Source organism: Giraffa tippelskirchi, chromosome 4, assembly GCF_054371585.1.
Source record: "Giraffa tippelskirchi isolate mGirTip1 chromosome 4, T2T-mGirTip1v1.2.pri, whole genome shotgun sequence".
NCBI classification, from domain to species: domain Eukaryota; kingdom Metazoa; phylum Chordata; class Mammalia; order Artiodactyla; family Giraffidae; genus Giraffa; species Giraffa tippelskirchi.
Window position 1 is genome coordinate 158,508,066 of NC_137278.1, and position 21,678 is coordinate 158,529,743.

The following is a 21,678-nucleotide window of genomic DNA, read 5'->3' on the forward strand; positions in this document are numbered from 1 at the left end:
TGATTAATATCAATAGATATCTTTCATTATTTCTTTATACCTTGCTTAGCAAATCAGTAAACTTCTGACAGTTAAATTGTTTGAGTTATAGTAAATTATTGGTATTTTATTAATTAAGCAAACATTTATTGAAGTGAATATCAAGATCTGGGAACTGTTTTTAGGCTTGGTCCAAAAAAGATACAGCCTTTAATTTTGAGCTCTAGATAAGTAGGCCAACTATAACAGTCAAGGTTAATAAATGCAGTGGAAGTGGACTCAAGAGTGTCTGCTCTCGGCACACAGAAGAGTATAACTGACAAGAAAGTCAGGGATGGCTTCCTGAAAGAGGTGAGAGTTGACCAGCAAGCTAGCCAATCTCTTTATGAAGAAAACTGAAAAAGAGGCAGTCATTTTGAATGGAGAAAGCAACTTTTAGCAAGGTGGAAGCAATTATATGAAGTATAGAAACTGCTGGAATTCTCTTATGGCTGCAGTAAAGAGCACACATGGGAGACTGACACAACTAAGCCTAGAGGTGGATCACAAAGCTTGAAGGGTTAGAGGGTTTGTATATTATCCTGAAGCTATTGAACTGACCTGAACTGACCTGAATTGAAAAATTTAGAAAGATATCTCTGACAGCAGTGTCAGAGGCTAGATGAGTTGGATTATGTCACATCATATACATGGTTTGCTGTTCAGTCACTCAGTCATGTCCAACTCTTTGCGACCCCATGGAGCAGCATGCCAGGCTTCCCTGTCCTTCACCATCTCCCGGAATTTGCTCAAACTCATGTCTGTTGAGTCGGGTGATGCCATTCAACCATCTTGTTGTCTGTTGTCCCCTTCTCCTCCTGCCTTCATTCTTTCCCAGCATCAAGGCCTTTTCTAATGAGTTGGCTCTTCACATCAGGTGGCCAAAGTATTGGAGCTTCAGCTTCAGCATCAGTCCTTCCAGTGAATTTTCGGGACTGATTTCCTTTAGGACTGACTGGTTTGAAAATAGATTTAATCAAATGCTGGTTAATTAAATAATATTTGAGTGCAGATTTTTTTCTTCTCAGCTTTATCAAGGTATTATTGACAATTACATTATGTAAGTTCAAGGTGTACAATGTGTAGATCTGCTACACTAATACATTGTAAAATGATTATTGTTATAGCATTAGCTAACAGCTCCAGCACATTACATAATTGCCATTTCTTTTTTTGTGGTGAGAATATTTAAGATTTACTCACTTAGCAACTTATAAATATATACTCCAGTGTAATTAACTATGATCCATGCTATATATTAGCTCCCCAGAGTTTATTCATCTTATGACTGGTAGTTTGTACCCTTTCACCAACATCTGTTTCTCTACTCCCTCAGCCCCTGGTAACCACCACTCTACTCTTTGTTTCTATGAGTTTGGCTTTTTTAGATTCCTTGTATAAGTGATACCATCCAATATTTGTCTTTCTCTGTATGATTATTTCACCTATCATGATGCCTACAAGTTTTATCCATGTTATTGCAAATGGCAGGATTTCCTTCTTTCTCATGACTGAATAATATTCCATTGTGCATGTGATATATATCTATATGTATCTGCCTCTATATGTACATCACATCTTCTTTCTACATTCACCCATTGATGGACACATAGGTCATTGCAATATCTTTGTTGCCATATCTTAGCTATTGTGAATAATGTTGCTTTGAAAATGGGACCATAGATATCTCTGAGCTCTTGTTTTCATTTCCTTTGTGGATATATCCAGAAGTAGATTTCTGGATCATATAGTAGTTCTATTTTTAATTTTTGGAAACCTCCATAATGTTTTCTGTAGTGGCTTAACCAATTTACACCCCCACCAATAGTGCACAGTGGTTCCCTTTTATCCACATCTTCGCCAGTGTTTTTTATCTCTTGTCTTCTTGATGATCAGTTCACTTTAGTTGCTCAGTTGTGTCCAACTCTTTGCGACCCCATGGACTGCAGCATGCCAGGATTCCCTGTCCATCACCAACTCCCAGAGCTTACTCAAGCTCATGTCTATTGAGTCAATGATGCCATCCAACCAGCTCATCCTCATCGTCCCCTTCTCCTCCCACCTTCAATCTTTCCCATTATTAGAGTCTTTTCTAATGAGTCAGTTCTTCACATCAAGTAGCCAAAATATTGGCACTTTAGCTTCAGCATCAGTCCTTCCAATGAATATTCAGGTCTGAGTTCCTTTAGGATTGACTAGTTTGATATCATCATTCTAGTTGATAGCCATTCTAACAGGCATGAGGTAGTATCTGCTTGTGGTTTTGATTTGCATTTTCCTGATGATTAGTGATGTTGAGCATCTTTTCATGTACTAGAGAGCTATTTGTATATTTTCTTTGGAGAAACGTCGTTTAGTTACTCTGCCCATTAAAATCAGAGTTTTATTATTAAATTATATGAGTCCTTTATGTATTTTGGAGATATGTACGTACATATATTTACATGGAATTAGTTGTTTCTTTGCAGTATCTGGATCTGCTTGATATTTTTCTCTGCATTATTGAACTGCCACCCTGGCACAGATTAACACTTTTTTCCTCCTGTCATCCTTTACTGTCTATGCTGCTGTCTGACTAATGTTGCCTAAAGACTGCTTTTGTCATTCTTATTCAAGAACGTTACAATGGGTGTCTGTTGATGATTGTGCTATAAAGAGTGACTCCTGTATTGGGCATTCAAATTTTTCTTGCAGTCTCATCCTTCTTATCTCCAATGATTATAATCATGAGAGCTATCACTTAATTAGCATTTATAATACCCTAGGTGCTGAGAGAATGGTGCATTATTTTCTGTTTTCCATGCAGGTAAATTTCCTTATCCTTTGCAATTAAAGAAACTTTATATTTTTTAATGGTGTCTATTGACATCTTTTCATCAGGCAGTCATTATCCCATGGTGGCTCATGTGCATTAGCACAAATAATTAAACCTCAATAAAAGAGGTTTATTGTAAGGTTATTACAGGTACCCTATTGCCAGGTCTTTTGAGAACCAGAGCTAGAAAATCAAGAATGTTTCTTGATATATTTTCTACCTCCCTGGGTCAGCATACCTTCATCTTCTTTTCACTCATCCTGCTACCTTTTTCCTGGACCACAATGATGGTCAGTCTCAGCTACACACCAGGATCTCTCACTGCTCATAACCAGCTAGCAATAATTTGTGTGTTAGTTGAAAATTTTGAGAGAGGCTCTGATTTTTATCAGCCACAGATAGAGCAGAGTGGAGATCTTCATGTGGTACGCAGAACTCTTGCAGGGACCATGGATGGAGCAATTTTGAAAAGCTTATGAGGAAGGAAAGTGACCAAAAGTAGGTTGGATCCTATTTATCAGCCTTCAAGATGATTTTATTTAAGGTGAAATAGAAAATCAAATATTTTTATAACTTGAAAATTCTTCATGTTCTCATACTGTGGCTAATAATTTTAATGATAAAACTCTATTAGATTTGTTTGAATTTTTATCTATTAATGAAAAAAGATGACCTATGATAGAGGATTTGATTTAGGTCATACCTGAATGGTCTAGTGGTTTTCCCTACTTTCTTCAATTTCAGTCTGAATTTGGCAATAAGGAGTTCATGATCTGAGCCACAGTCAGCTCCCGGTCTTGTTTTTGCTGACTGTATAGAGCTTCTCCACTTTTGGCTGCAAAGAATATAATCAGTCTGATTTCAGTGTTGACCATCTGGTGATGTCCATGTGTAGAGTCTTCTCTTGTGTTGTTGGAAGGAGGTGTTTGCTATGACCAGTGCGTTCTCTTGGCAAAACTCTGTTAGCCTTTGCCCTGCTTCATTCTGTACTCCAAGGCCAAATTTGCCTGTTACGCCAGGTGTTTCTTGACTTCCTACTTTTGCATTCCAGTCCCCTATAATGAAAAGGACATCTTTTTTGGGTGTTAGTTCTAACAGGTCTTGTAGGTCTTCATAGAACCATTCAACTTCATCTTCTTCAGCATTACTGGTCAGGGCATAGACTTGGATTACCGTGACATTGAATGGTTTGCCTTGGAAATGAACAGAGATCATTCTGTCGTTTATGAGATTGCATCCAAGTACTGCATTTTGGACTCTTTTGTTGACCATGATGGCTACTCCATTTCTTCTAAGGGATTCCTGCCCACAGTAGTAGATATAATGATCATCTGAGTTAAATTCACCCATTCCAGTCCATTTTAGTTTACTGATTCCTAAAATGTTGACGTTCACTCTTGCCATCTCCTGTTGACCACTTCCAATTTGCTTTGATTCATTGACCTAACATTCCAGGTTCCTATGCAATATTGCTCTTTAGAGCATCGGACCTTGCTTCCATCACCAGTCACATCCACAACTGGGTGTTGTTTTTGCTTTGGCTCCGTCTCTTCCTTCTTTCTGGAGTTATTTCTCCACTGAACTCCAGAAGCGTATTGGGCACCTACCGACCTGCAGAGTTCATCTTTCAGTGTCCTGTCTTTTTGCCTTTTCATACTGTTCACGAGGTTCTCAAGGCAAGAATACTGAAGTGGTTTGCCATTCCTTTCTCTGGTAGAACTCTCCATCATGACCCGTCTGTCTTGAGTAGCCACACACAGCATGTAAAGCATGAACTTCCAGATGTTCAAGCTGGTTTTAGAAAAGGCAGAGGAATCAGAGATCAAATTGCTAACATCCTCTAGATCATTGAAAAAGCAAGAGAGTTCCAGAAAAAGATCTATTTCTGATTTATTGACTATGCCAAAGCCTTTGACTATGTGGATCGCAACAAACTGAAAAATTCTGGAAGAGGTGGGAATACCAGACCACCTGACCAGCCTCTTGAGAAATCTGCATGCAGGTCAGGAAGCAACAGTTAGAACTGGACATGGAACAACAGACTGGTTCCAAATAGGAAAAGGAGTACGACAAGGCTGTATATTGTCACCCTACTTATTTAACTTAGATGCAGAGTACATCATGAGAAACGCTGGGCTGAATGAAGCACAAGCTGAAATTAAGATTGCCAGGAGAAATATCAATAACCTCACATATGCAGGTAACACCACCCTTATGGCAGAAAGTGAAGAAGAACTAAAGAGCCTCTTGATGAAAGTGAAAGAGAATAGTGAAAAAGTTGGCTTAAAACTCAACATTCATAAAACTAATATCATGGCATCTGGCCCCATCACTTCATGGCAAATAGATGGGGAAACAGTGGAAACAGTGGCTGACTTTATTTTTTGGGGCTCCAAAATCACTGCTGATGGTGATTGCAGCCATGAAATTAAAAGACACTTACTCCCTGGAAAAAAAGTTATGACCAACCTAGAGAGCATATTAAAAAGCAGAGACATTACTTTGCCAACAAAGGTCCATCTAGTCAAGGCTATGGTTTTTCCAGTAGTCGTGTATGGATCTAAGAGTTGGAGTATTAGGAAAGCTGAGCACCGCAGAATTGATGCTTTTGAACTGTGGTGTTGGAGAAGACTCTTGAGAGTTCCTTGGACTGCAAAGAGATCCAACCAGTCCATCCTAAAGGAAATCAGTCCTGAATGTTAATTGGAAGGACTGATGTTGAAGCTGAAACTCCAGTACTTTGGCTACTGATGTGAAGAGCTGACTCATTTGAAAAGACCCTGATGATGGGAAAGATTGAAGGCAGGAAGAGAAGGGGATGACAGAGGATGAGGTGGTTGGATGGCATCACCGACTCAATGAACTTGAGTTTGAGTAAACTCCGAGAGTTGGTGATGGACAGGGAGGCCTGGCATGCTGCAGTCCATGGAGTTGAAAAAGAGTCGGACATGACTGAGTGACTGAACTGAATTGAACTGAATGATAGAGGAAGCAATAATTTTACAAATAGATAGTTACTCTTTAGTGTTTAGAAAATATTTCCTTTCTTGAATGTAAACCTAGTTGTAACGACAGTCTTCTCTTCAGTTTTGCAGACTCCAACTGTGAGCAAAAATACATCTACCAAAGGTCCAGAGACACTAAAAAAACCTACAAGCCCTGATTGTTTTACAGGTAATTAAAATTTGGATAAAATGCTTTTCCAAATTTCTTCAAGATAGTTTTTATGTTGCCCTTTTGGTAAAATAGTTGTCTGCTTTTACAGAATTAAGTGTAATGGATAAAATAAGGAAGAATAAGCTATCTAAAGCAATTTATTTGATGCAGAAAACTCTTCTAATGTTTGAGAAAGATGCAACCTGTTCTTCTCTACAGAACTACTTGACGGTAACAGTGTACCATTCCTTACTTTAGTCTTGACTTGAAACCCCTGGTAAAAAGGAATGATTTATTGCTCTTTTCTAAAAATAATGTGTTGCCCTTAACATTGGATTATGAACTTTCAGATTTGCCGTGTTTAGTTCTCTCTTTGTGAAGTGAAATAGTTCTAAGCAGGAAAATTAATCTATATCTCCTGCCTTGAACTCTCTTGAAATGAGAGATTCTCCTTCTGCAGGGGGGACCTTACATAAGGAACCAAATAAAATCAGAAGGGTTCAAAATGAGGTAAACTGTAGAATGTAAGTGACACTGTGCATGCATAAATGCATTCCTTACTGTGGAACTAAAATACTTAAAGTCCTTGGGCTAAGGCACCTTTCCTAAGATGGAGATTGCTGATTTATGGATCAATTGCCTTGCTGTTGTCTCTCTGTGACCTGGAAATTGTTCTGTCTTCTTACTAATTCATTTATGTTGATTTTAGAATTTAAATTCCTAAGAGGAATCACATTTTTGTTTTATTTTGCCCCTATGCATCACAAAACTTTGATTGTGTTGCCTGAATGAATGGCACACGATAAATTAGAGACTACCAGAGGCTTGACTGACACAGGACAGAAGAGTGTAGGTCAAAGCTAGGGGGAGGATACAGAGTTGAAGAAGAGTTTGACATACAGTGGGGATCCTACAATAGAAGAGGGAAAGGAGATGAGACGGAAAGCACATACAAAGCGATTCCTCTCCAATGGAGGGTGGACTGCAGAGCAGACACCTCATCCCTCTGATGTAGAAGGCAAGGAGCAAGAGACAGATGTAGATTTCAATAAGTCTGTGGTGGAGGCAGAGAGTTGAGTGGATACTTTCGTATCTTAATCATCTGTTAAAGTAGAAGGCAAGTAAATCTGCCAACCATGGCGTGTGGGGCTGGGTAGATGGACTGAGGAGAGAGAAGGTGATGGGAAAGTGGAGAGGAATGGATGAAGGAGCTAACTCTAAGATAAAGGACTGGCCAGCATCCTGAAGTTCTAGCTGAGGTTGAAGACCATGGATTTCCAGAAGGCCCCATCTGCATGCTGGTATGATATTATCTTGGTGTGGTATTCTTAGTAGCTGTGACAGTAGAATACTTGTGACAGTAGAGATCTGTACCAGACTGGATTTTTAAAAAAGTATGAAAATATAGGTTAAAAGTTCACAATGATAAATGGGTGCAGATTGAGTAGGGAAGGCAGTAACACCCACCAGGGCTTTTAAAGACTTGGTAGACTATGGAGATGTCAAGAGATTGGGCCTCTCTATGAGGTCGGGGGCCATAAAATCAGAATTTGAGAGAGCTAGGATAGGTGCTTGAAGTCAGAAAGTAGAATATTGGAATCTCAGATTTCTGGCATGTAGAGTTTCCTGATCATGAGTCCGTCACTTCATTTATCCAACAAATGGTTTTGAGGGCCTGTGATCCATTCAGCAAATGTTTCAAAGCAAGTTGACTATGTGCCTGGTATTATGCTGAGTACAGGGGATAAAAACAAAGATCCTCTCTTTATTCAACCGATATTGATGGATTGCCCACTCTCTGTGGTTTCTGCCTTCAAGATAAATCCAGTCTATGGGAAAACAGACATGTATGTAAGTGATTAGGAGTCATTGTCATAAGTGCTTTGATTGCAAGAGTGCCAGGGAAATTCGTGAAGAGAATACCTAACCCAACAGTGGAGAATGTTTGAGGAAACATTGAGAAAAGATGACACAAAGTTGAATACTGAAAAACAGGCAGGAGTTGCCAGAGACAGAGAAAGACAAAGGTGGAAAGGACATGCAAGGCAGAGAAAACAACTTGTGCAAAGGTCCTGAGGCTGGAAGGGTCATAGAATGCTTGTAGTCCTATAGGTCATTCAGTGTGACAGAAGCTAAGATGCAATGGCAAAGGGGAGGGGTGTGTTTGGAAAGGATGGTAAAAGGTGAGGCCAGGGAGAATGTGGAGTGTAGTTCAAAAGAAATCTAAGGATTCTGGATGGTTGCTGCCAGTATTCAAGGGGAGGAAGTCTGTCCTGGCCGTATTCAGGCAGAGCCTTGATACGTTAGAATCTCCAGCATTTGAATGAAGGAATTTGATGATGGTGTTGGATAGTCTCAGCTGACCACGCCAAACGGTATCTGATCTCTGTCAGAAGACTCCTGGGGTGTGTTCAGGATCCCATTTCTTAGCAGATGCTTCTGCAACCAATCTTTATTACCCAGTGCTTGGAGGACATTGGTACTGCGGTCCTATTTCGATGGCAAGTAAAGCTTATCTTTCAGAACTATTTCTCTCAGGACTCATCTCATGGCCTCTTAGAGTTCAGAGAGGGTAAATCCTCCAGGATTTTCCCTTTGGTTGTATTATGTCACAATTTTGTCTTTATGCTATCATAATATACCCATTCCCCTGTTTTATCTCTATCTTCCCACTATCATGACTGGGAACACACTGGAGATGTAGGAAAGCTGGTGTTCATTTGCTTCTCCTAGTGTATCTTTTCTTTCTGTTTCTTAAGTGAAACTATTTTAACTTAAGAAAAATTATAATATCCTCTTAAACTCATGAGAAGCGTTTAGAGGCTCCACTTCTTTTTTATGAGGGGCCTTCCATAAGGATTGTCACCAGCTTGGAAATGTTGAATATTTTTTTAGAAGTCCTGAAATTGTCCATGGCCACCTCTGCTCCTCCATGGCAATTTTTTATACTAGTGTTAAAAAGCTTAATGATTAGTCCTCAGGGTACTCTCATAAACGACGATGTTATGGATCAGATAACTGCCAAAATTTCTTTCCTTCAAGAAGACAAATAAATTTCTTTCCCTTGGCAATCATTTTTTGGGGGGCTGTATTACAGCATGCTTTACATTATCATCATCTGGTAATAGAATTATCCCCAAATCAGTATCTGATATGTCACCTGATACCATAAAAAAGATTTGGAAAGCCTGGGTCTTTGCAGAACTCTTCAATAATTCATACCGTGTTTCAGTTTTTCAGAAGTTTCCTGACCTCGTAGAGATGAATGCTCTCATCAGATGTCTGTTTTATTCTAAGTCTGTTAAAGGTGGACCAGCTTGTTGCCACGGATAAGGGACCAACTCTTGATAAGAACCTGTTAGCCTTCCAGATGAGACGGTTGGCTTTTTTTTGTGTGTGTGTGTGGGGATTTATTTTTCTCATTTTCCTCTCTTGGTTATTTGACTTCTGGAAGTCCTTGTTGGCATTTTACACACTATACCTCCGATTTATTTTAATGGCTTGCACCTAGAACCAGTCTGAGATGTCCTTGATCATCTACTTCTGATCAAATAGAGGAATCAGCATATGGCTTATGATCTTCACTCTTAGTTCACTTCAGAGTCCAGCAGTCCAACATTGAGCATCTTTACAGTGCAATTTCTCACTGGGAAAAGGCAGGAATACTCTTCAATACAAGTGCTAAGGGTACCAGGGCAGGTTATATACTGCTGTTTTCTGTCCAACATCCACTTTCCTTTCCAAATGTCACCTTTGGAGGAATTTCTTCTTCCCCACTAGATGTCATCAGATGGGACTTTTCAGGCCACTCTTCTCAGCCAGCCCACAGGATGACTGGTACAAGCTAGGCTAATAGGTTATTCCCTCCTTGGAATCTGAATCTTGAGCAGAGGGATAAAAAGACAAAAACTAGTTGGCATTCAGGACTTCCCAGGTGTCTCAATGATAAAGATTTCTCCTGCCAGTGCAGGAGCCTCAGGAGACAGGGGTTCAATCCGTGGGCTGGGAAGATTCCCTGGAGGAGGAAATGGCAACCCACACCAGTATTCTTGCCTGGAAGATTCCATGGACAGAGGAGCCTGATGGGCTATAGTCCATGAGGTTGCAAGGAGTCAGACATGACTGAGCATACACACACACACACAGAGTTGGCATTCATTCATTCTGATGCCCGTGTCCTGATCAGATTCTTTTACTTGTATTCTGAGGACCCTCTTGCCTCTGGTCCTGCTGTGGTCAAAGTCTCATTTTCCTGTTGCTTCTGTTACCAAATAACCCTAACTGATGCATCTAGTGATCTCCTCATACTGTTTGTTGAAACTTTAAATCAGTAACTGACTGTTCCAAAATTCAGTTATAGCGCTTCAACTCTAAGCAAAGAGCATTAGGGATTAGAAGATTATTTTTTATAATCAACACAAAATCTAATATTATGGCCCTAATTTGGAACCATAACTAATGAAGAAGCCCAGCCACTAGAAGTTCTAATCACTCCTGGCTTTAATATTTCCTGAATTTACAACTCAGGGCTTCCCAGGTGATGTCGTGGTAAAGAAGCTGCCTGCCAATGCAGGTGATACAAGAGACTTGTGTTTGATCCCTGGGTCAGGAAGATCCCCTGGAGGAGGAAATAGCAACCCACTCCAGTATTCTTGCCTGGAGAATTCCATGGACAGAGGAGCCTGGCGGGCTATAACCCATGGGGTCGCAGAGCCAGACATGACTGAGGGACTGAACACAGTGCAGAGCTCCTAAATACTATTGTATTAACTATGTTACCAACTGAAATGACTTTCCCTATTTTGTAGCATTTTAGTCAAATCGATCCTATTTGCTTTTTTGAGGAAAAGTATATGTAAGCCACGGAGAAAGCAATGGCAACCCACTCCAGTACTCTTGCCTGGAAAATTCCATGGACGGAGGAGCCTGGTAGGCTACATACAGTCCATGGGGTCGCAAAGAGTCGGACACGACTGAGCGACTTCACTTTCACTTTTCACTTTCATGCATTGGAGAAGGAAATGGCAACCCACTCCAGTGTTCTTGCCTGGAGAATCCCGGGGACGGCGGAGCCTGGTGGGCTGCCGTCTATGGGGTCTCACAGAGTTGGACACGACTGAAGCGACTTAGCAGCAGCAGCAGCAGCAGCAGCAGCAGCATATGTAAGCCAATTTATTTCAGAGATCTCAGTTCTTTTAAATTGTTCCATGCTAAAATCTTCCTCATAAAGAGTAAATCCCTTTTTGATTCTGACCCCCCTCTTATGAGGTCATATTTTGACCCCAAGTCTTCAAAAGAAGACTTCACTCTTTTAGCATATTTACATTTTAGGATTTTTTCTTTTAAATATTTTGAGGTTATTGCAGAGAAAATATCATCTAGGTTGCCTTTTCATGCTTCTTTTAAACTTCACTTTGTATTAAGACAAGAAATCATAGTGGTTAGACGTAGAAGGATCTTGATTAGAGCTGTGGTTCTGCTGCTGACTAGCTATATGACCAAGGTCAAGTTACTTATGCTCTCTTAAGTTTTAATTTCTTCATTTGTAAAATGGGTGATCTTGGGGAAGATTTAATGAAATGCCTATAAAATGCTTAACATTTGGCACAGAGTAAGCAATCAATATGGGCTTCCCTGGTGGTTCAGATGGTAAAGAATATGCCTGCAATGTGGGAGACCTGGGTTTGATCCCTGAGTTGGCAAGATCCCCTGGAGGAGGGCACAGAAATCCACTCCAGTATTCTTGCCTGGAAAATCCCCATGGATCAAACAGCCTGGTGGGCTATAGTCCACAAAGAGTGACTAAGCACAGTATATGCAGTCGGTAAATGTTAGCCATTATTATTACTACTACTTCTATTCTCTCTTCCTCTTTAAGCACTCTGGGATATTCTGTTTTGTCATATCAGAATAATTTTTGGTGCTTTAGATAGATTTTTCTCTATCAAACTATACATTTATTTCTGTCTTTTCTCTTAGATCTTATAGGTTATATATTTTATTCTCAGCAATATTCTTTGTCAGAATTCTTGGATATGACTTAACCTACTTTTCATCTCCTTCTGAAATGTACATAATATTGTTGAGAACCCAGAATATATTTTGAGAGGTCTACTAGATGAGTAATAAATATGGTGCTTTATCATTCCAGTCTTATGATTGTTATCATGCCCTTCAAAGTTGCATTACATCTTTCCATAAGTGTTCTGCTGCACTGTGGGTGTTAAGGCATTTTCAGATATATTTAACATCAATCTGTCCTTATAAGCATTGCATACATGCTGTATGCATGCTAAGTTGCTTCTGTTGTTTCTGATTGTCTGTGACCCTATGGACTGTAGCCTGCCTCTCTTCTGTCCATGGCATTTCCCAGGCAAGAATACTGGAGTGGGTTGCCATGCCTTCCTCCAGGGGATCTTCTCGACCCAGGGATCGAACCCGTGTCTCCTCTGGCTCCTGCATTGCAGGCAGATTCTTTACTGGTGATCCACCGGGGAAGCCCTTTTAAGTGTTGAGTAACTATGAAAAGAGGTAGGTCACATGTTCTCTAATGGGAACTATAGGGAGAGAGATTGCATTCAAATGATTGCACTTTGGACTTCAGTACTATTGTTTTGTGGCAATAAAACAGTATGGTTTTTTTTTTGGAATTATTTTTTGAAATTGAAGTGTTGTTGCTGTACAATATGTAAGTAACAAGTGTACAATATAGTGACTTACAACTTTTAAAGGTTCTATTCCATTTATGTGCATGCGAAGTTGCTCAGTTGTGTCCGATTCTTTGTGACCTTCTGGACTGTAGCCCTCTAGGCTCCTTTGTCCAAGGGATTTTTCAGGCAAGAATATTGGAATGGGTTGCTGTTTGCTTCTCCAGGGGATCTTCCTGACCCAAGGACCGAACCTGTGTCTCCTGTATCTCCTGCATTGCAGGTGGATTCTTTGCCTCCGAAGCCACTGGGGAAGCCCTACTCCATTTATAGTCATTATAAAATATTGGTATTATTTTCTGTGCTGTACAATATATCTTTGTAGCTTATTTTATTTTAAATTAAAAAAATTATTGGAGTATAGTTGATTTACAATGTTGTGTTAATTTCAGGTATACATCAACAATCTTGGTTTGTAGTTTTCTTCTCTTGTGTTATACTATCCTGGTCTGGTTTTGGTATCACGGTAATGCTGGCCTTGTAAAGTCATTGTGTAAGTGTCCCCTTCTCTTCAGTTTTTTGAAATAATTTGAGAAGAATTGGTGTTAATTCTTTAAACTTCTGGCAGCAATTTACCACTGAAACCAACTAGTCCTGGACTTTTCTTTATAGGGAAGTTTTTGATTACTTATTCATTTCTTACTTGTTACTAATATGTTTGTATTTTCTATTGCTTTATGGTATTTCACTATTGGTAGGTTGTGTATTACTAGGAATTTATCCACTTCTTCTAGGTTATTCAATTGTTGGCATATAATTGTTCATAGTAGTTTCTTATGATCCTTTGTGTTTCTATGGTATCAGTTGTCTCCTCTTTCATTTCTTTAATATGTGAGTCTTTCTCTATTTTTTAGTCATCTAGCTAAAAGTTTGTCAAATTTTTTAATCTTAAAAATCAGCTTTGTTTTACTTGAGCTTTTCGATTGTTGTTATGGTCTCTATTTTATTTATTTCCTCTCTGGTCCTTGTTATTTTGTCAACTAACTTTGATCTTAGGATTTTTGTTCTTCTATTTCCTTGAGGTGTGAAGTTAGATAGTTTATTTGAGATCCTTGTTCTTATGGTGGACATTTTCACTATAAACCTTCTCTTAAAACTACTTTTGCTGAATCCTGTAAGTTTTGGTATGCTGTGTTTTCATTTGTCTTAAGATACTTTTTGACTTCCCTTTTGATTTCTTTTTTAAATTAATAATCTCAAAAACTGCTCAAATATATTTTTGGCCATTGAGCCTGTAATCATATCTTTTCTCATTTGATTTATGGATAAGTTAAATTATATTCCTAGATTTCCTAGTATTAAATCATCTTTTATTCCTGAGGAGACAACATAATTACAGTACACTATTCCTTTAATATATTATTAGATCAGTGAATTAGTATTTTATTTAGAATGTTTGCATTTGTACTTGTAAAAAGATTTCTCTATGTTTTTAAGTGCAGTCATTTTTTTCAGGTTTTGTTATCAAAGCTGTAATAGTTTTAGGATATTATTTCAGAAGCTATCTCTCTTTCTCTGTAGTTAGAAATTTAACAAATGACATAGGAATTATCAGTTCATTGAGATTTGAAATATTAACTTTTAATAATATCATTAATATCATTTAAGATTGACACTTGTGGGAAATAGGTTTTTGGATATCTGAGTTTCTTTCATCATTATTCCTGTGTTGAGGTTTTTCTGCTTTTGTATTTTTGAGTTAGCTTCTGTATTTCCATCTCCAGTGATCAGTAATAATGTGCTTCTTTTCATCTGCTCACTGGCTATTTGTGTTATCTCCTTTGGAGAGATGTCTATTCAAACCCTTTGTTCATTTTTTTTCAATTCATTTTTTTATTGAAGGATAATTGCCTTATAGAATTTTTTTGTTTTCTATCAAACTTCAATATGACTCAGCCATACGTATACATATATCCCCTCACTTTTGAACCTTCCTCCCACCCCCCTCCCTATCCCACGCCTCTAGGTTGATACAGAGCCCCTGTTTGAGTTTCCTGAGCCAAAGAGCAAATTCCTGTTGGCTATCTATTTTACATATGGTAATGCAAGTTTCCATGTTACTCTTTCCATACATCTCACCCTCTCCTCCCCTCTCCTCATTCCACAAGTTTATTCTCTATGTCTGTTTCTCCATTGCTGCCCTGTAAATAAGTTATTCAGTACCATTCTTCTAGATTCCATATAAATGTGTTAGAATATGATAATCTTTCTCTTTCTGACTAACGTCACCCTATAATAGGTTCTAGGTTCATCCACCTTATCAGAACTGACTCAAATGCATTCCTTTTTATGGCTGAGTAATATTCCATTGTGTATATGTACCACAGCTTCTTTATCCATTCATCTGTCGATGGACATCTAGGTTGCTTCCATGTTCTAGCTATTGTAAATAGTGCTGCAATGAACAATGAGATACATGTGCCTTTTTTCAATTTTGGTTTCCTCAGGTAAACTCCTTGTTCATTTTTTAATGGATTTTTAAAATTACTGTTTATTTTTATTATTTTATTATTTTTTATTATTGCAACAGTTCTTTTTATATTCTGAATACAATTCCTTTATCATATATATGATTTGCAAATATTTTGTTCCATTCTGTCAGCTGTCTTTATTGTTTTGATGATATCATTTGAGGTTTTTAATTTAAATGAATTTCAATTTATCTGCTTTTTCTTTGTTGGTGTGCTTTTGGTGTCATATCTAAGAAAGCATTGTTTATCTCAAGGTTGTGAATATTTACTTCTATATGTTCTCCTAAGTATTTTATATTTGAGTCCATAATTCATTTGGAGTTAACTATTTGTATATAATGTGATGTATGGTTCCCTCTTTTTTCTTTTGCACATGGATATCTAATCATCCAAGCACTGTTTGTTTGAAAGGCTATTCTATTTTCTATCATTCAATTTTAGTCTTTACATGGGTTTTTGCTTTAGCACTCTATCAGAGTCTTTGCTTTTTCATCTAATATAAATGGAGTTTAACTCATTTACATGTATTATTGTTGATTTAGTTAGTTTTACTTTTGAAATATTTAGATTTTCTGATTTTTATTTATTTATTTTTATTGTTATTACTAAATGTGTAACCTTTAAAAAGGTTATTGCCTTTCCTTTAGGTTTATAGAATAGCTATTTGTGTATATTTTATTTCTTTTTGCTGATAGTAAGAAACCCTCAATAATATTAATTTTGTAAACCACATATACCAATGATCATTACTTAAGAGTCACGTTTCAAGTTGCACTAAGTGTAAATGCACAATTCATAAGTATAAATGCAGATAATTGTGTTACAAAATTTTTAAGGACAATGAAATATGAAGGCAGATATTCAGAGGACTTGATCTGAAACTGAAATGTCTTATATTAATGTATAATAATAATGATAAATATGTTAGACATACAGTGTAATTGCCTTAATAGCTATTTTTTACTGGTCCTTTTTTAGTAGTTAGTTTTTACTTCTGGAATATCATTCAGTGCTTGAAATATGTATACTACTGAGGCCCAAAAAATACATATATCAAGATAATGTTGTTTAACATCACCAGAATTCTCCAATAAAATGAAGTTCAAGCTCTTGAAATGTATTTTCCTATTTTCACACTTTATCATAGGAAGCATATTCTTTGATTGAGAAGACCGAAGCAGAACAAAGTATACAATATTCACATCAGAAATATGTGGAAACTGCCAAAAGAAAGAAAAGCAGGGTCCCTCCTCCACCCATCCTGCTATCCCGAACTTACCGTTCTGTGACATTAAAACCTGCCCCATTTGTTTCTGATGTTAAGGTATGTTGTCCATTTTGATCTTTACCTCAAGGAAAGCAGCAAAGTTACTTCGATAACTGTAATGATTGATAGTTTTATTGCTTTTAGCAATTGGATAATCTTATTTATAAACCCTGAACATTGAGATTAGTATTTTAATGTCTTAACTATACTTAGTTTCTTCATGAACCTTTTGTCTTTATGCTATTTCCCCTTTGGCTCCATATAGCTTTGCTACACCCAAGTATATAATAAGGAGAAATAAGAGAGAAGCATTTCTCTTGAAGTACCTTTATCACCCTGACAGTCATACACTGATATACTAGAGTGCTCAGTATCAAGAAGGTTTCATTAAAATAGAGTCAGACACTTGAAGGAGACAAAAGTTACGCTGAGAACCAATGTTGAAGACAAGAAAATTGAGGGGTGGTGAATTTAGAGGCTCTTTCTAAAGTTCTTCTAAGTAAATGAGGATTGCTTTAATGAAAGGGTTCCCTGATAGCTCAGTTGGTAAAGAATCCATCTGCAATGCAGGAGACCTTGGTTCGATTCCTAGGTCGGGAAGATCTGCTGGAGAAGGGACAGGCTACCCACTCCAGTATTCCTGGGCTTCCCTTGTAACTCAGCTGGTAAAGAATCTGCCTGCAATGTGGGAGACCTGGGTTCGATCCCTGGTTTGGGAAGATCCTCTGGAGGAGGGAAAGGCTACCCACTCCAGTATTCTGGCCTGGAGAATTCCATTGAATGTATACTCCATGGGGTCACAAAGAGTCAGACTAAATTTTTATAAAAAAAGTCTTAAGCAAACAATAATTCCAGTCACATTATAAGTCATAACTCTGTGTTTATCGAAGCTCTTTCTCCCAGCCCCAGTGCCTTGGAATTAGTCTGTGTGTGACTATAACTTGAGATTTAGTTTCCTCACAAGCATTTGGTTCCATCTAATTTATATTTTAAATATTACATTTTCCTCTTTTGGGTGATGAACACATGCTCTTTGATGTTGTATAAAAAACAAAGTTGTTTCTTTGATTATTTTTAGGATGTTCTGTTTGAACTTACACTGACTTGATACAGTGGAAAGCACATGGGCTTTGAAGTGAGACAAACACAGACGTAAAATTCTCGCTCTAGCACACAGCAGTATGACCTTGAGAAATCTGAATATACTTTCTGAACCTTTCTTAAATTTATTTTGTCACTTTTTCATTTGTAAAATGTTTCTGCTATGAAAATTGAATGAGATATTATATCGTATTCTTGGCATGTTAACCAAGGTCCCTACATTTCTTGTATTAACCGTATGTAATAAGGTTTGCTAAAATCAGTTAATGAGGTTGTACACTGTGATTATGTTATCTGATGATTTTTTTTTCATAAATTCTGTTCAGTGATCATTACTGAGTGTCTGTTATCTGTTAACCTCTATGTGAGGTAAAGTATAGAAGTAAACACAAAGCACGATTCCATTTTTTGAGGAGTTTTAGACTAATGGGGGGTGGATGTCAGTGAGAAGTAACACCACCTTCCTAATGCCTTATAATTGAAAGAATAGGAACAACATTCATCTTATACCCAACTGTGTTATGATAAATGCATTATTGCAATTTCTAGTAGTATTAAAATTCAACTTTGGATCTGAGGGATCTGTTTTAAGAATAAGGATTCATTGGCTTTAGAAATTCAGGGTAGAACTAACACTGGATAATTTTCCAAGAGTTTTTGTTTGTTTTTATGTAAATGTTTTGATTTATTTAACCAGGTTCTAATTTTTTACATATCTCATATTAGTGACTACTTTATTTAATAATGGTTAGAAATAGGAAGACATAAGAATCCCACACTTGACCTGCAGCTGTAAGACTTGTCACTCAGCACACGATGTAAAGTTGATGTATGTTCTATGTTGGGAGAGTTGCATGCTGCTGGAAATGACACCTTCTGTTACCTACTCCTTAGCACTAGATGGTGCTGTGGGCTTAAATATATTTTCTAGTTTGCGATTTCAGCCATCTTTTGTTTTATGAAAATCCTCTTGTTAAGGGATTTGTTGCATTAACATCTGTTTTAATAGTTGAAAATATTAGTGTTATTTATAACATTTTACTTTCAAAGTTAGTGGTTGTTGGTCCATCATGTCCTTACTCTTACATAGATTCTAAGGACTTACTCTTCTTATATAAACTAAGATGTTTTCATCTGGGTGACAAAATAGAAATATAAAGCCTACTTGTAAAAATGCTTTTAGAGAAAACTTACTCTTCAAATTCTGTAGAGCTTCAAAATATGTAGAGCTTCACTTAGAGCAATAATGATCTAGGTCATAAAACAGCACATTTCTTCCTTTTTTACCTCTATGGCACTCTTTTTACATGAAAAGTCAAGGAAAGTTAGTTTCTACGTTTTTTTCTGAGAGTCATGCTGAGTTGTTTTTTTTCCTCTTCTCCTGGCCTCCATCTTCCAAGTCCCTTCAGTGTATTTCTGTCCTTGAAGTTCCACCTTTCCTAGTGCTCTTTAATCACCTGAGAAATTTTCTTTAAAAGCACAAAAGTTCAGCTATCTTGCGCTAGGTGTTCATAGTCATTGAGGGAGGCAGGCTTGGGTAGATGTAATCTTTTTTTAAATGGTTGATTATGTACAAACTGTATTTTAAAAAATGATCCTGCTGCATAGTCAGAGTGGAGAACTACTTGTGCAGACAACACACAATTAGTATTTCTCTGTTGACCCAGAAGGAGAAATAGCGCGGCTGCCCCCCACCCTCTTTTCTAGTTTTAGAAGTTGAGATGTTGTGAGATGGGGCCCTTGGGGAAAAGGAAACGAAATACCACACTGATGACTACCCCTCCATCACCTACCTCTGGACAGCGTACCTCCTAATGATGCTTTTTCCTAGGTATCGCCTCTCCCCCTTCCCCTACAGTGAGAATAATTCATGATGATGAGGAATCTCCATTATTTTGATGTTTTGGCAAAAAGACCATTATTGTCTAACCATTTAGTCAAGTTTTAAGGTTGCTTTTTTTTCTGTGCAATTTGCATTTTGCTTTTGGTTTACATCTGTATATAATAATTACCAAAGGAATACAATGTTTCAGAAAATTTATAGACCAGAGGAAAAAATATTACCCATAATCTTACCATTTTATCATCCAAACTCTACTATTCTTATTTAGAAACATTTTCTTCTAGGCTTTTTCATATGCATTTTTACATTTTATTTAAAACACTACAATTTAGTGCCTTGCTTCTTTTACCACTTGCTTTTTGTCACTTATTAAATAAAATTTGAAAATCATTTCCGTGTTGGTCTTTTTGTCATCAAGATGAGCTCATCTTTGGAGTCACTCTCTGCCACTGTCTGAACACTACTTACCACATAGGAACTGCTCACTTCATAGTAGCTAAAAGTAATTAATAATGAATAATATTTTAGTCTTGGTCCCAGGTAAACTATATTTGTCTTTTTAAAAAGTGTAAACCTAAGTATCTTTGTAAACTGAGGTTTCATATTTTAAAACTCGAATAGTTACATTTTTGTATAGAAAAGTATTCCTTTTGCCACATCATAATAAAAGAAATCAGATGCTGTGTTAAACTGACTAGAGATGACAGGCTCATCTCTCTCCTTGGCAGGTCTGCTGGTACTGCATTTTGGGTCGCAAAGCGGAAGGAAGCTATGGAAAAGTAAGACTAAACAATAATCATCTCCCAAACTCAGGAGAAGCGGTACGTTGAATTGAAAAAAACCTTTGAATGTCAGGAAATCTTACCAAAAGTCTCATTAATTACGACTGAGTGTTGCTGGTTTTTTTTCTTTTATGTAATCACTGTTTCAGTGAATTTCTCTTGATTTCAACTTGAGTCATAACTAAAATCTTACAGTAAATGGAAAGGTGTTTTTTTTTTTTTTTAACCTATAAAGATCACTTAATTTTATTAGAATATACTCTTACTTTAATTTTCCATGTATAACTTGAAATATGTTTTTGTTAATAGATACCAGCGGATGGCAAAAGCGTTTTTGAGGTAAAAGGTTTAGAAACCAATGAAAAATACGTCTTTGCAGTTGCGGCTTACTGTTCTAGTGGAAAGCTGATTGGTGACGCTATTGGCGAGACAACTAAACCAATTCTGGTTTACCCACCTCTTTCTGCTGTTACTACTCGGATGTTATTGACGCAGGTAGATGAGATTTCTCCTAATTTTGTCCTCTATTTTTTATCCTGTTAACCAATTACTAAGTAATTTCTGATGAAAAAACAGTCACAGCAGATATTCTGAAGCCCCTGTAATACATATTTTCTTTGACTACAGTTTAGTCTCCTAAAATATAAATCATTATTTCTCTCACTCATGAGTTTGCTTTATATAATAACATTATTTTTCCTGCATTAAATACATTTAAATGCAACACATACTGATTTTAGAATTTTGGAAATAAATGTTGCCTGTTTTCCTGTCAACCAGAGTAGCAGTTCTTAACCCGAAGCAGTTTGGGCCCCCAGGGGACATATACCAATGTCTGGAGACATATTTGGTGGTCACCATCTGGAGGAGTGCTACTGACATCTGGAAGGTAGAGGCCAGGGATGCTGATAAGCACACTACAATGCAAAGGACAGCATTTACTCCCCTCAACAAAGTGTTACCTGGTCCAAAATGTCAATAGTGCCATGGCTGAGAAGCTCTGATTCAGAGATATCCTTTTCTTTGCATGCATATGTATACATTGTCGTTTAGTTGCTAAGTTGTGTCCAGCTCTTTTGCAGCCCCATGGACTATAGCCCACCAGGCTCCTCTGTCCATGGGATTTCGCAGGCTAGAATATTGGTGTGGGTTGCCATTTCCATCTCCAGGGGATCTTCCCCACCAGGGTTCAAACACATGTCTCCTGAATTGGCAGGAGGATTCTTTCCCACTGAACCACTTAGGAAGCCTGTATGTATACAAATACACATATATATGTCTACACACAATATGTGTGTAGACACATATACACGTGTGTGAATTTATGTATAATATATAATTTTAATCATAGTATACATATTATTTTACATCTGATTGTCATTTACTACATAACTGACTTTTTTCCATTCCATTGAGTATTCTTTCAAAACATAATTTTTAACATTTGTATGGTATTTCATCTTAAAAATGTCATAATGTAGTATATATATATACATATATACAGACATATACACTGGA

At 37.4% G+C, this 21,678-nt stretch overlaps 1 protein-coding gene across 3 annotated transcripts in view; it reads left to right on the forward strand.

The window, feature by feature from the left end:
- Window positions 1-21,678, forward strand: part of CFAP54 (cilia and flagella associated protein 54) — a 306,329-nt gene that overhangs the window by 57,452 nt on the left and 227,199 nt on the right. For all 3 annotated transcript variants that reach the window (XM_081595348.1, XM_081595350.1, XM_081595349.1), the window contains exons 18-22: window positions 5,921-6,007; window positions 6,099-6,220; window positions 16,315-16,491; window positions 20,107-20,199; window positions 20,470-20,655. In XM_081595348.1, the coding sequence (XP_081451474.1) occupies window positions 5,921-6,007; window positions 6,099-6,220; window positions 16,315-16,491; window positions 20,107-20,199; window positions 20,470-20,655 (665 nt within the window). The remainder of the gene's footprint in view (window positions 1-5,920; window positions 6,008-6,098; window positions 6,221-16,314; window positions 16,492-20,106; window positions 20,200-20,469; window positions 20,656-21,678) is intronic.